A 13,885-nucleotide genomic window follows, 5' to 3' on the forward strand; every position below is an offset into this window, starting at 1 on the left:
AAAATGCAATAATGATTTTAATGTCAATGCTGGGTTCTTGAGCAAGCATTTACATTAACTCCCTTTCTCCTAAGGGGTCACTATTCATATGAAGAGTTCATGTTTTCATACTACTGAATATGGCAATGGTACATTAGTATTTAATTGATTAAGATGGATGATAAAGACAAGCTTATATCTACTAACAGGAAGGGCTGTGCAAAAACATTTGAATAATCACTGTTATTTTTACTGACAACTGATTGCTGGCTTCTTTCAATATGAGCTTAAGCACACAGAGGAGTTAGGAAACTTTTCTGACAGTAATAGCAGCATTCTCTCCAATGGCTGGCTGGTTTAATGCCAATGATATAGAAAGCAAGTTCTTTGGAGATGAGGCTGGCACATAGCCAACTACACAAATGGCTAAGAAAATGGAAATAAACACACATCATGTCACTAGCATTTATTTACACAGGTACTAAGGGAAAAAATATCAGCGAGGAAAAGGGGTCAACGACATCTAAATATATTAACAGAATGATCTTTATTAAAGAGAATACTGAATCTAACAAAATGTGGTCCACAGCTCCTAGTATTCTAGAAAGCTTTCCATATAGTCCAGTCAGACTTTTGGAAAAAAGGAAATTGAAGGTCAGACATAAAGCCACGAAAAGCTCCAGACTTGGCAACAGCAAAGAGCAGGGACCAAGTGGGAGCTGCAGGTCTTGGTCACAATGTATTATGTTTGGGAGATGAGCAGGCCACAGATCAGCTGTCACTTTCACTGATGTGGTCTTCCAGAGCCCTGGATCAATTACTGTCTCTTACCCCTGAGATTAGCCAGTTACAATCTCATTCCCTCATGGATATGACAGTTCTATTTTTCCACTTTGATGGTACAGATTTGGGGAAGGGGAGAGAGCGAGCAGGTAGAAATTAAGCCTGAAGTGAGTAGTAAGAAGGGTCAATACTGGAAACCCAAATATCACCCTAAATTCTAAAGGATGGAACATGGGAGGAGTGTGATAATTCTGGCACTGGTACCTTCAGCACTGTCCCTCCCCACCTCCCCCAAGCATGTCAGGTGTTAAGGGGTTAACTGGGTGAAACTCCCCTCAACCACCTCGAAGGGCTCCAGGGGTGAGAAGGAAGAAAAGCAGACCAGAACTGCTTCATACCTAGATCGGCGGTGGGGGATGTTTGAACAATAGAAATGATCTTAAAATTCTAGAATGTCAGGGCTGGAAGGGACTTCTGGAGCACACTTTATCCAATCTTCTCACTTTACAGAGAGGCGGCCCGAGGCCCAGCCAGAAAAGGCACGAAGGGCCTGGCTCTGTTACGGTCTATCTGAGTGGGGAAAAAAGAGCTTTTAATTCTAGCTAGACTATAGGAATGCTCCAAATCAACTCCTCTGAAAAATCTCAAGTTTCCATTTGGACCCTATTTCCCACTCCCTTTGCCACTCACCTCCTATTCCCAAAATAATGTGTAAGGAAAAAAAAAAGATGCTCTGCCACGTCCACATGGAGTGTGAGCAGAGCATCCGAAGTGAGGGCAAAGGGTGTGGGCAAGCCAGCGCGGGCGGAGAGGTGCTTCCAGGAACAGAAGAGGGCCTCTGGGATAAGGGGAAGCAGGGCTAAATGAGAAACGCTGGGGAAGAGAAACGGAGGCGATGGGGGAGAGATGAAGGCGGGGGAAGGCGGAAGAGAAGGACGAGAAGGAGGGGAGCGGAAGGGGCTCAGGGGGAAAGCGGCCAGGGAACGGACAGGGCAATGAAGGCCGGGAGGAGATGGAATGAAGTAGAGGGGACCATGAGAGAAAGGCAAGAACGGGGCAAGAGGGGATGGAGGCCGGGAGGAGGGCGGGAGCAAGGAGACAAGGCAGGCGGATGAGGAGAGACCCCGCGGGAGAGAAGGGGCCGGGAGGAGGAGCAGCACGGGAGTCAGAAAGGCAGGCAGAAGGCGGGCGCCGTGCCCGGGCGGCGGAGGCGGGTCGGGAGAGCCGGGCCTCTCACTCAGGCCGTTGTGAGGCAGAAGGCGAAGCCAGCCCGCCCCGACTCCCTCCCGCCCTGGCCGCACCCGCGCTCCGGCACTCACGCTGCGGGGTGGGGGCGAGCTGCCGGGGTGGGGAGAGGGGGAAGGGGCGTCAGGCCGCCAGATCGCGCCACCGCCGCTGCAGCCGTAGCCGTAGCCGTAGCCGTCGCCGTCGCCGCCGCTCGGCCCCAGTTTCGTTTCCTCACAAAAGCCGCCCCCGTCGCGGGGTGACGTCACGCACCCGGTCTTGCTGCGGGAGCGGCGCCGTGTGATGACGTCACTGGAGATGTTGGTGCCCCTCCTTTCCCATAAATGATGCTAGTTGCCTTCTCCACGGCTTCCACCTAGTCAGGCTCCGCCCGCGGCATCCTAATTCTCTCCTTACCTGAAACGCTCACTCCCCTCCTCAGCACAGCAGCTAGGAGAGACCGTTAAATCTGCAGTCAGGAACATCTGAATTGAAATCCAGTCTCAGATGTTTACCTTGCGCCTGGGCCAGTCCCTCGGTTGTCTGCCTCAGTTTCCTCAGCTGTTAAATGGGTATCATAATAAGACATCTCCCAGAGTTGTTTTTAAGGATCAAATTGATAAGGTCCGAACCTGAGCTTGGAGAAGGAGGAAAAGGATTTTGGCTTCTTCCTTTTATATGCTCTTTTAGAGGTGTTAACTCAAAGGTTGACTCCTCCTCCGAGAGAGTGGGATTGTGGGTTCCTGACTTGTGAATCTCCTGAAAGCATGAACTCCAATGAGTACTTAAATACATTAGTGAGCTAGAGAACTTGCTAAGTCCCGTGCTAAATTAGATAAGTGACTTAACACTTTGTAAGGATTCTAACAATAAATGATCAAAAGATATGAACAACTTTCAAATGAAATAATCAAAGCTATTCCATAGCCATGTGAAAAAATGTTCTAACTCACTATTGATTGGAGACATGCAAATTAAAACAATTTTGAGGAACAATCTCATACCTATTGGATTGGCTAATAGAACAGAGGAGGAAAATGACAAATGTTGGAGGGAACGTGGGGAAAAAATGATTCATGAATATACTGTTGATGTTTTGAACTGATTCAACCATTCTGTGAAACAATTTGGTATATGCCTAAAGAGCTCTAAAAGCATGCATGCCCTTTGACTTAGCAATACCACTAGTAGGTATAGATCCCCATAGTGATTAAAAAAAAAACAACCAAAATGGAACAGCACCTATATGAACAAAAATGTTTTTTGCAAGTTTTATCTGAGGGAAAAGAAATGGAAATTGAGGGGATGCCCATCAATTGAGGAATGGCTGAGCAAATTATGTTATGTGATTATGATGAAATACTTGATTATGATGTGCTATAACAAATGATGAACAGGATGCTCTCAGAAAAACCTGGAAAGACTTCCATGAGCTGCTGCAAAGTAGAATGTATATGTACAAAGTAATAGCAATATTGTAAGATGATCAACTGTGAATGACTTCTCTGCAACATAATATAAGACAACTCTGAATGACTTATGATGAAAAATGCTATCCATTCCAAAGAAAGAACTAATGGTATGTGAATATAGATTGAAGCATACTTAGGCCCTGAAAATGACTGTATTGTAATCCATCTTCTCCCTCCCCACATGATTTATGTATGGAATCTCTATCTTTACTGCAACAGGTAAGGTCTCCTTCCCAGGAGAACTTCCAGTTTGCAAACCACCTTCTTCACTCTGAAACTAATTAATAAAATCTCTACTTGACCTCTAAAAACCTCTCTCTAAGCCTGCTTTGTGTGGCTCCATCACAGTTTAGAACCAGGTTCCTGAATTTAAATCTGGACTCAGATGTGAAGCCCACGTTAGCACCTTGGATATTTTAGAATCAGCCAGAGTCAGGATCAGCAAAAGTCCTTGATCTTTATTCTTTGTGGAGGTGAACGAAATGGCGATATGAAGTGAGAGCCATCACAACCAGAATCCGACCAGGAGTGACTCTGGCTTTCTCACTCCACCCACCAACTCCTACACCCAATCTCGTATACAACAGATAAAGTCTGCAGTATAATGGGCAGGGCCATTCTTCCTCCAAGCACATACTGATAGAATATTGTCCAATTGGTGATTGGCTTTAAGTGCTCTGACCTCTGCTCAGAATTTTCAGCCCATTACACTCAGACACTAACTGTGTGACTCTAGGCAAGTCATTTAACCCTGTTTGCCTCAGTTGTTCATTTGGAAAATAAGCTGAAAAAGGAAATGGCAAACTCCTCCAGTATCTTTGTTAATAAAACCACAAATGGGGTCAAGAAGAATTGGATACAACTGAACAACATTCTTTACTAAATACCTACCATGTGCCTGGCACTCTGCCAAGTGCTGGGGGCACAAAAAGATAAAAGGTAATCTCTGCATTCAAGGAGTAATGGAATTAGAATAATAATAACTAATTCAAGCTCTCAACTCGACCAAGTTAAATGATATAAACAAAAGTAATTATTTTTCTGTTCGATGAATTAAAAATTTGTTACCTAAACTTTATACTTTTGTTAATTCATGACAAAGGAATTCTGTCTTTATTCTTGAACATAATAAATTGAAAGCAGAAAAGTAGGATCAGATTTTCAAAAGCATGATGGATCTCTGTCCCTAAGGATTCCTCATTCACTAAGCAAAAGTACTTAGAATGTAATTAAATAAGTCCTTTTGTTTCTGAGACGTGCCCAAAACACAAGAGTACTGAATTTTTCTTTCTCATACTTAATACTTTTCAAAGTGTTTTAGTGTGTATTGTCTCATTAATCTCACAAAGCACAGAGGTAAAAAGGTAGATCAAGAACAAACTCAAAGACTTGAAAAAGTTTTAGAAAGAAGTTTTATTCAGTCATTTGGCAAAGGAGAAAGTCAGAAAAAGGTGTGGCTCCCCTCTTGAAATTGTTTTTTTCCCCCTTTTAAAAAATTTAATATTTTTTTCAATTACATTGAAAAGATAGTTTTCAACTTTCATCTTTATAAGATTTTTAAGCTCCAAATTCTTCCTCTTCCCTCTTTTCTCTCCTCCCTCTCCAAGAGAGCAAGCAATCTAATATAGGTTATACATGTAGAATCATGTTAAATATATTGCTACATTAGTCATGTTGTGGAAGAAGACTCAGAACAAAAGGGAAAAAGCATGAAAAGACAAACCAAAAAAGTTAAACTAGTATGCTTCAATCTACATTCAGACTCTATAGTTCTTTATTTGGATGTGGTCAGCATTTTCTATCACAAGTCCCTTGGATTTGCCTGGATCACTGCAGAACTTGTTAAGACTTAAAATACAGAGGGTTCAAATCAAGGTGAAAATAGAAGTAGATGGGTAACAATTAAGCATTTTCCAGAGAAGGGTAAGGTTGCTTGAGATACATATCAGTCAGGAAATACAAACATTCAATATAATTTTGTGGTGGATTAGTAATTTTTAGTCTCTCTACTCTTTTAACTCTTTATGACCCCTTTTGGGCTTTTTTGGGTTTTTTGTTTTGTTTTGCTTTTTGGAAAGATTAGTTTGCCATTTCCTCCTCTACCTCAATTTATAGATGAAGAAGCTGAGGCAGAGTTGCCTGTGGTCTCACAACTAATAAGCAATATAATGTAGGTGAAGCCAAAATACAAGCTATTTGGAAACAAAGACTTGGGTTCCCTAAAAAGTCTTTAAGATCAGTATGCCTCCTTTTGACCCACCAGTGTTACTGTTGGGCTTATATCCCAAAGAGATCTTAAAGGAGGGAAAGGGACCCATATGTGCAAAAATGTTTGTGGCAGCCTTCTTTGTAGTGGCAAGAAAATGGAAACTGAATGGGTGTCCATCAGTTGGAGAATGGCTGAATAAATTGTGATATATGGATATTATGGAATATTATTGTTCTGTAAGAAATGACCAGCAGAATGATTTCAGAAAGGCCTGGAGAGATTTACATGAACTGATGCTAAGTGAAATGAGCAGAGCTAGGAGATTAATATACATGGCAACAACAAGACTATACAATGATCAATTCTGATGTATATGGCTCTCTTCAATAATGAGAGGATTCAAACCAGTTCTACTTGTTCAGTGATGAAGAGAGCCATATACACTCAGAGAGAAAACCATGGGAACAGTGTGGAACACAACATAGAATTCTCACTCTCTCTGTTATTTGCTTGCATTTTTTGTTTTCCTTCTCAGGTTTTTTCCTTTCTTTCTAGATCTGATTTTTCTTGTGAAGCAAGAAAACTGTATAAATATGTATACATATATTGGATTTAACATATATTTTAAAATATTTAGCATGTATTGTTCTACCTGCCATCTAGGGGAGGGGGTAGGGGAAGAAGGGGAAAATTTGGAATAGAAGGTTTTGCAAGGGTCAGTGTTGAAAAATTACCTATTCATGTTTTGTAAATAAGCTATAATAAAAATTATTCAAGAAAAAAAAAAGAGCAGTATCCCTATGATTTCAGGTTAAACAATTTCCTAGTCATATAAAGCTGAATCACAAAAATATTAAAGTATTTCCCCCCAGGAGAATTCTAACAGCAACTTAGGAAAACTGGTACAGTTTTTTATCAACTATAGTTCTTATTGCAGTTTCAGAATATACAGAATAGCTTTTGAAATAAGTAGAAATGATCATAAGTTACTAAAAGTTTGGAGATCACACCTATGCTATAGTTTAAAAGGTTGTATAACATAATGTTCACTTCTGATAATCTTACCATATTTGGTAGTAAAGAATAAAAAATTTTGTTCTAATACCAGGATTCTTAGCCTGGGGTCCATGCATTCATTGCTTTCTTATTTTAATAACTATTTCAGCATAACCGATTTCCTTTATAACCCTATGTATTTTATTTTATACATTTTTTTAGACTGGTAGAAGAAGTTTATTATTGGCATTGGGAAGTCAGCCTTTGCTATGCATGAATAGAAAGACTGAATTCCTTGGTGGCAAGGTCCTGACAGAGAAGTAAAGTTTCCAGTGGAGGAGTACTGGCAGAGAGATACAGAGTTTCTAGCAAAGAAATCCGGACAGAGAGGTATAAAGTCTTGTTAGGGAAATAGGTGAAAGAGTTAAAAGAGGGTAATGTTGAAAGAGAATATCATTTCAACCAGGAAGAGAGATGTTCCTTGGCATGTTAGGTCCTCTGCCTATTTTATACATTTTAAAACATTATTTTGACAAGAGGCTCATAGGTTTTGCCACACTGTCAATGTGTATCATAGATCCCCATCTATGTGTGTCTATGACACACATAAAAAAGGTTAAGAACTCCTGCATTCTTAAAAGGAAGGTAACTAGGAAGAATGAAAGGGGGAGGGGAGGAAGGAATAACATCCATCTTCCCTGTCACTAAATGTACAATAACTGCTCTGACTCATAGAAGCCAAGGATACATTTATCCTTTTGAATATTGCCTAAATTTGATTAAGATATTTTCCTTTCCTGACTGCTAAATTATTTTTATGTCAAGACAATAAATCAGTTTTTATGGTGGTATCTAAATGTTCTGCTCCATAGGAACTAATATTAACCTGGGGTGTGTAAACTTTTTTCTTCAAATAATTTTTTAACTATTTCAATATAATTGCTTTATTCTATTGCCCTGTGTATTTTATTTTATATGTTTAAAAACATTATTCTAAGGAGTCTATAGGTTTTACCAAACTGCCAAAGGGATCCAGGATACAAAATAAAAACACAATAATCATAGTATTTTAATAGCTCCTATTATACCTCAGGCACTGTACTAAGAATGCAAAATATCTTTAAACACTTTATAAATATTATCTCATTTGATCCTAACAGCAACCCTATAAGGTAGGTATTACTACCATCCTCATTTTATACTTGAGGAAAACAAAAGTGCCTTGCCCAATGTCACAAAGCTACTTAGTATCTGAGTTCAGATTTAAATTCTTATGCTTTCTAACTCCAGGATTAGGGATCTTTCTACTCCTCCAACTAATGCTGGACTAAAGTATGTGACTGTCCCCTCTGTCATAAACATATGTAGTATCTCCTCCTGGGAATGTCACTGCTAGATTGTATGAATGATGAATGTGAATGGAGGGGAAGGGGAGAAGTTTTTTAGGGGGACTGCTTAATAACATATTAAAGTGGTCACAAAAAAAAAATAGATCATTTATGTAATATGAAATTGAAAACTCTTTTGCATGAACAAAATCAATGCAACCAAGTCAAGAAGGGAAGCTGTAGATGGGGGGAGGGGGGGGGGAAGTGTATCAAATACCTCTAATAAAAGTGATTACTCAGATAATAGGCAATTAATACAAATATTTAAGATCAAGTACCGAATTGCTCCAAATCACTGATTTTTTTTTTTAAATGCAAAAATCAAAGCAATTAAAATCATCCAAAAGTAGGAGATGCTTCAACTGGTAGTGAATTCCTCTTCAATGAAGTTATTAAAGCAGAGATTGGTTGACCACTTGTCACATGTATCATAGTGGGAGTTCTTTTTTGTACATAGAATAAAAGAGATAGCTACTGAGATCTCTTCCAACTCTAAAAATTTATTATTTTGTGTTGGAATCTTAACAAACTGTTAAGTCATTAGAATTGATAGAGACAATAATTATCTAATTTAGCATGGTCCAATATGATTGATTTGATCTTAGAAGGAGATATTTTGGGCCAGAACTTGAAACAAGGTACTAAGTACAACTGATAGAAACGATGCTTGTGTTCACACCTTTAGAGAGCTCATAGAAGCAAGAAATATTTAAGTACTCATTGGAGTTCACACAGTTTAGTATGAGATATCCGAATTTATACCTCCCTTAAGTCCTGCCTCCAGAAGGAGTTAACCTTTGGGAAATCATATATATAGAGGAAGCTCTTAGAGCTTCAGAGGAGTTACGTGGGAACATTCCCAGGGTTGGAGAGGAGCACTCTGGGAGGGAGCCTACAAGCCCTCTCTCTGAGGCAAGAGAGATTCATTTTCATCTTCCACCTTGGTGCTGGCTGGAGGCTGAAGAAAGCAGAGGCAGAAGCAAAGGACAAAACTGCAAGAGCTCTTGGAACCAAGCGGAGAGATAGGCCTCTGAGCTAACCGGGCTATATTGAAGGACACAATAAAAGATCTGAACTTTTATCATCTGGCTGCAATTTTGGGTGATTATTTACTTGTAACTGAAACTAAGGCTGCCTCCAGAAAACCTCCCCAAGAAACCCTCTCCCAGAGAGAACCATCTTATTATTATATTATATTTAAAGAAGAAAAAACACCAACAATTTTGGGCTGAGTAAGGCCATAACATTAGCATGGTCACCATGTGGCTGATCTGAAAGCTAGTTCAGAGGTAGGGATTTCAGAGTATAGATGAAAGTTTCTGTGCTCTTAATCTCATTCCTTTAAAAAATATATTTTATTTTTCCCCAATTACATGTAAAAAAACAATTTCTAGACTAACATGATTGTTCTTATATATAACCAGTCTCAGATTGTTCATAAGCCTTTGGGAGCAGAAAGGGAAAGAAGGGAGGTAGGAAAGAGTATTTGGAACTAAAAATCTTACAAAAGTGAATATTGAAAATTATATTTACATGTAATAGGAAAAAACAAAATGCTCTTAAGTGGGAAAATTTTTTCTAACATTTGATTTGGGATTTTATTAAATTTTGAATTCTAAATTCTATTCTTCCTTCTCCCCTCTTGCCCTTCCCTGAAATGGCAAGCAATATGATATAGGTTATACATGTGCAATCATATAAAACATTTCTATATTAGTTATTTTCAAGTCTTATTGAAGATGAAGAATTTTTTAGCCCTCATTCAGACAATATCAGCTTTTTCTTTGGAGGCAGATAGCATGTTTCATTCTACGTCTTTCATAATTGTCTTGGATCATTGTGTTGCTGAGAATAGCCAAATCATTCACAATTCTTTATAGTATAATATTGCTGTTGCCATGTCCAATATTCTCCTGGTTCTGTTCACCTTACACTGCATCAGTTCATGTAAGTCTTTCCAACTTTTTCTAAAATCATCCTGCTTGTTATTTCTTATAGTGCAATAATATCCCATTGCAGTCATATACCACAACTTATTTAGTCATTCCCCAATTGACAAGTATTTCCTCAATTTCCAATTCTTAGCTACCCCAAAAATACCTGCTATGAATATTGTTGTACATGTAGGTCCTTTTTCATTTTTTATGATCTCTTTGGAATACAGACCTAGGAGTGGTATTGTTGAATCAAGGAGTATATTCAGTTTAATCAAGGGTATATATAGTTTTATTGGGCATCATTCCAAATTGCTCTAAAGAATGATTGGACCATTTCGCAACTCTACCAAGAGTGTATTAAGTCCCAGTCTTCCAAATCCTCTCTGACATTTATAATTTTCCTTTTTTTGTTATAGTAGTCAATCTGATAGATCTGAGGTGGTACTTCTGAGTTGTTTTAATTTTCATTTCTCTAATGAATACTAATTTAGAGCATTTTTTTTCATATGAGTATAGATAGCTTTGATTTCCTTGTCTAAAAACTTTGTTTTTATCTTTGTTCATATCTTTGTAGAATGACTTGTATTCTTATAAATTTTAACTCAGTTTTCTGTGTATTTAAGAAATGAAAGCTTTATCAGAGATACTTGATATAAAAAGTTTCCCTCAGGTTTCTGCTTTCCTTCTAATTTTACTTACATTGGTTTTGTTTATACAAAAATTTTAAAATTTTATATCAACAAAATTATCCATTTTACATTTTATAATATTCTCTATATCTTGTTTGGTCTTGAATTCTTCCCTTATTCATAGAGCCAACAGGAAAATTATTCTATGCTTTCCTAATTTACTTATGGTATCACTCGTTATATCTAAACCATGTTCCTATTTTGACTTTTATCTTCAAATAAGGTGCAAGCTGTTATTTTATCCCTAGTTTTTGCCATGCTATTTTCCAGTTTTCCCAGCAGTTTTTGTCAAATAATGAGTTTTTGCCCCAAAATCTTAGATTTTGGGGTTTATCAAATATTAGCTTACTATAATGATATACTGCCATGTATTGTGTTCCTAATCTATTCCACTGATCTGCTAGTCTATTTCTTAGTCTATACCAGATTGTTTTGATGATTACTGCTTTATAATATAATATAGATTGAGTCTCAAACAATCTTAAATGATCTCAACTCCTAACTGTAAGAACTAAATGTCATTTAGTAAAAATAAATAAATTTGTGGCAAAAGCAGCATCTACTTAAGGTAAAGAACTCTTTCCCTAAAAAGTGAAGGAAAATCATCTTCAAGACTCATTTGGTCCTGGTAACTAAAGCTTGAAACACTGACATAATTTCCTCATTTTCTATATCCTGCCAACAATGCATTCCATTATAGATAATGTAGAAACAGGGAAGATGTACCCAATGGAATCTTTGAAACCATTAGATCAATCTACTTTTGTAAAATGTTAGATGTTCTGCAAGTATCTCATTTCACTCCAGTCCTGAACCTATTTCACTGGACTGGCTTGAGTCATGCTTGACAAAGAACAAAAGATATTAACTGTTGGGGAATGAGCTTTCAGGAAGAGTTCTGGGAATATCTAAAACTGGTTTAAGGTTTTGTCCTAGTGCAAGTACCAAGGCCCTTGATCTCTGCTTTTCCTGTCTCAGTCTAGCATGCCTTTCTTTCTTTTTTTTTTTTTTCTTTTTTTTTATTTAATAGCCTTTTATTTACAGGATATATACATGGGTAACTTTACAGCATTAACAATTGCCAAACCTCTTGTTCCAATTTTTCACCTCTTACCCCCACCCCCTCCCCTAGATGGCAGGATGACCAGTAGATGTTAAATATATTAAAATATAAATTAGATACACAATAAGTATACATGACCAAAACGTTATTTTGCTGTACAAAAAGAATCAGACTCTGAAATATTGTACAATTAGCTTGTGAAGGAAATCAAAAATGCAGGTGTGCATAAATATAGGGATTGGGAATTCAATGTAATGGTTTTTAGTCATCTCCCAGAGTTCTTTTTCTGGGCATAGCTAGTTCAGTTCATTACTGCTCCATTAGAAATGATTTGGTTGATCTCGTTGCTGAGGATGGCCTGGTCCATCAGAACTGGTCATCATATAGTATTGTTGTTGAAGTATATAATGATCTCCTGGTCCTGCTCATTTCACTCAGCATCAGTTCGTGTAAGTCTCTCCAGGCCTTTCTGAAATCATCCTGTTGGTCATTTCTTACAGAACAGTAATATTCCATAATATTCATATACCACAATTTATTCAGCCATTCTCTAACTGATGGACATCCATTCAGTTTCCAGTTTTTAGCCACTACAAAAAGGGCTGCCACAAACATTCGTGCACATACAGGTCCCTTTCCCTTCTTTATAATCTCTTTGGGATATAATCCCAGTAGTAACACTGCTGGATCAAAGGGTATGCACAGTTTGATAACTTTTGAGCATAGTTCCAAACTACTCTCCAAAATGGTTGGATTCGTTCACAACTCCACCAACAATAGCATGCCTTAATTATAGTCTCCACCCCAATCCCTGTACTTCCTAAATCCTATCCATTCTTCAAAACTCCATTCAAGTCCCAGATTCTCTTAAGTCCCTTTGCCTAACACAGGATAGTTTACCTCTCAGACCTGTGGAAGGGGAAGGTCTTTAGGACCAAAGAAGAACTAGAGATCACTACTGATCACAAATTAGAAAATTTCGATTATACCAAACTGAAAAGTTTTTGTACAAACAAAACTAATGCAGACAAGATTAGAAGGGAAGCAATAAACTGGGAAAATATTTTTACAGTCAAAGGTTCTGATAAAGGCCTCATTTCCAAAATATATAAAGAATTAACTCTAATTTATAAAAAATCAAGCCATTCTCCAATTGAAAAATGGTCAAAGGATATGGACAGACAATTCTCAGATGAAGAAATTGAAACTATTTCTAGTCATATGAAAAGATGCTCCAAGTCATTATTAATCAGAGAAATGCAAATTAAGACAACTCTAAGATACCACTACACACCTGTCAGATTGGCTAAGATGACAGGAAAAAATAATGATGATTGTTGGAGGGGATGCGGGAAAACTGGGACATTGATGCATTGTTGGTGGAGTTGTGAACGAATCCAACCATTTTGGAGAGTAGTTTGGAACTATGCTCAAAAAGTTATCAAACTGTGCATACCCTTTGATCCAGCAGTGTTACTACTGGGATTATATCCCAAAGAGATTATAAAGAAGGGAAAGGGACCTGTATGTGCACGAATGTTTGTGGCAGCCCTTTTTGTAGTGGCTAGAAACTGGAAACTGAATGGATGTCCATCAGTTGGAGAATGGCTGAATAAATTGTGGTATATGAATATTATGGAATATTACTGTTCTGTAAGAAATGACCAACAGGATGATTTCAGAAAGGCCTGGAGAGACTTACACGAACTGATGCTGAGTGAAATGAGCAGGACCAGGAGATCATTATATACTTCAACAACAATACTAGATGATGACCAGTTCTGATGGACCTGGCCATCCTCAGCAACGAGATCAACCAAATCATTTCCAATGGAACAGTAATGAACTTAACCAGCTAAGCGCAGAGAAAGAACTCTGGGAGATGACTAAAAACCATTACATTGAATTCCCAATCCCTATATTTATGCACACCTGCATTTTTGATTTCCTTTACAAGCTAATTGTACAATATTTCAGAGTCTGATTCTTTTTGTACAGCAAAATAACGTTTTGGTCATGTATACTTATTATGTATCTAATTTATATTTTAATGTACTTAACATCTACTGGTCATCCTGCCATTTAGGGGAGGGGGTGGGGGGGTAAGAGGTGAAAAATTGGAACAAGAGGTTTGGCAATTGTTAA

General features: G+C 38.0%; 1 protein-coding gene across 13 annotated transcripts in view; it reads right to left on the reverse strand.

Annotated features, from left to right (window-relative positions):
- Positions 1 to 13,885, reverse strand: part of CMTR1 (cap methyltransferase 1) — a 175,434-nt gene that overhangs the window by 60,102 nt on the left and 101,447 nt on the right. Inside the window, exons 1-3 of one of the 13 annotated variants that reach the window (XM_031964941.1) lie at positions 2,082 to 2,096; positions 1,161 to 1,332; positions 811 to 924 (exon numbers count right to left, since the gene is read on the reverse strand). The exons of 7 other annotated variants lie outside the window; for them this stretch is intronic. Coding sequence is in view for 1 of the 6 variants with exons in the window: in XM_012549021.3 (XP_012404475.2) it covers positions 1,453 to 1,528 (76 nt within the window). In the remaining 5 variants the exon portion in view is untranslated. Of the gene's footprint in view, positions 1 to 810; positions 1,124 to 1,160; positions 1,333 to 1,452; positions 1,604 to 2,081; positions 2,163 to 13,885 lie in introns of those variants that run through there. 5 more of the 13 variants (XM_031964940.1, XM_031964939.1, XM_031964938.1 and 2 more) reach the window with 5 other exon arrangements.

Source organism: Sarcophilus harrisii, chromosome 4 (assembly GCF_902635505.1).
Source record: "Sarcophilus harrisii chromosome 4, mSarHar1.11, whole genome shotgun sequence".
NCBI lineage: Eukaryota > Metazoa > Chordata > Mammalia > Dasyuromorphia > Dasyuridae > Sarcophilus > Sarcophilus harrisii.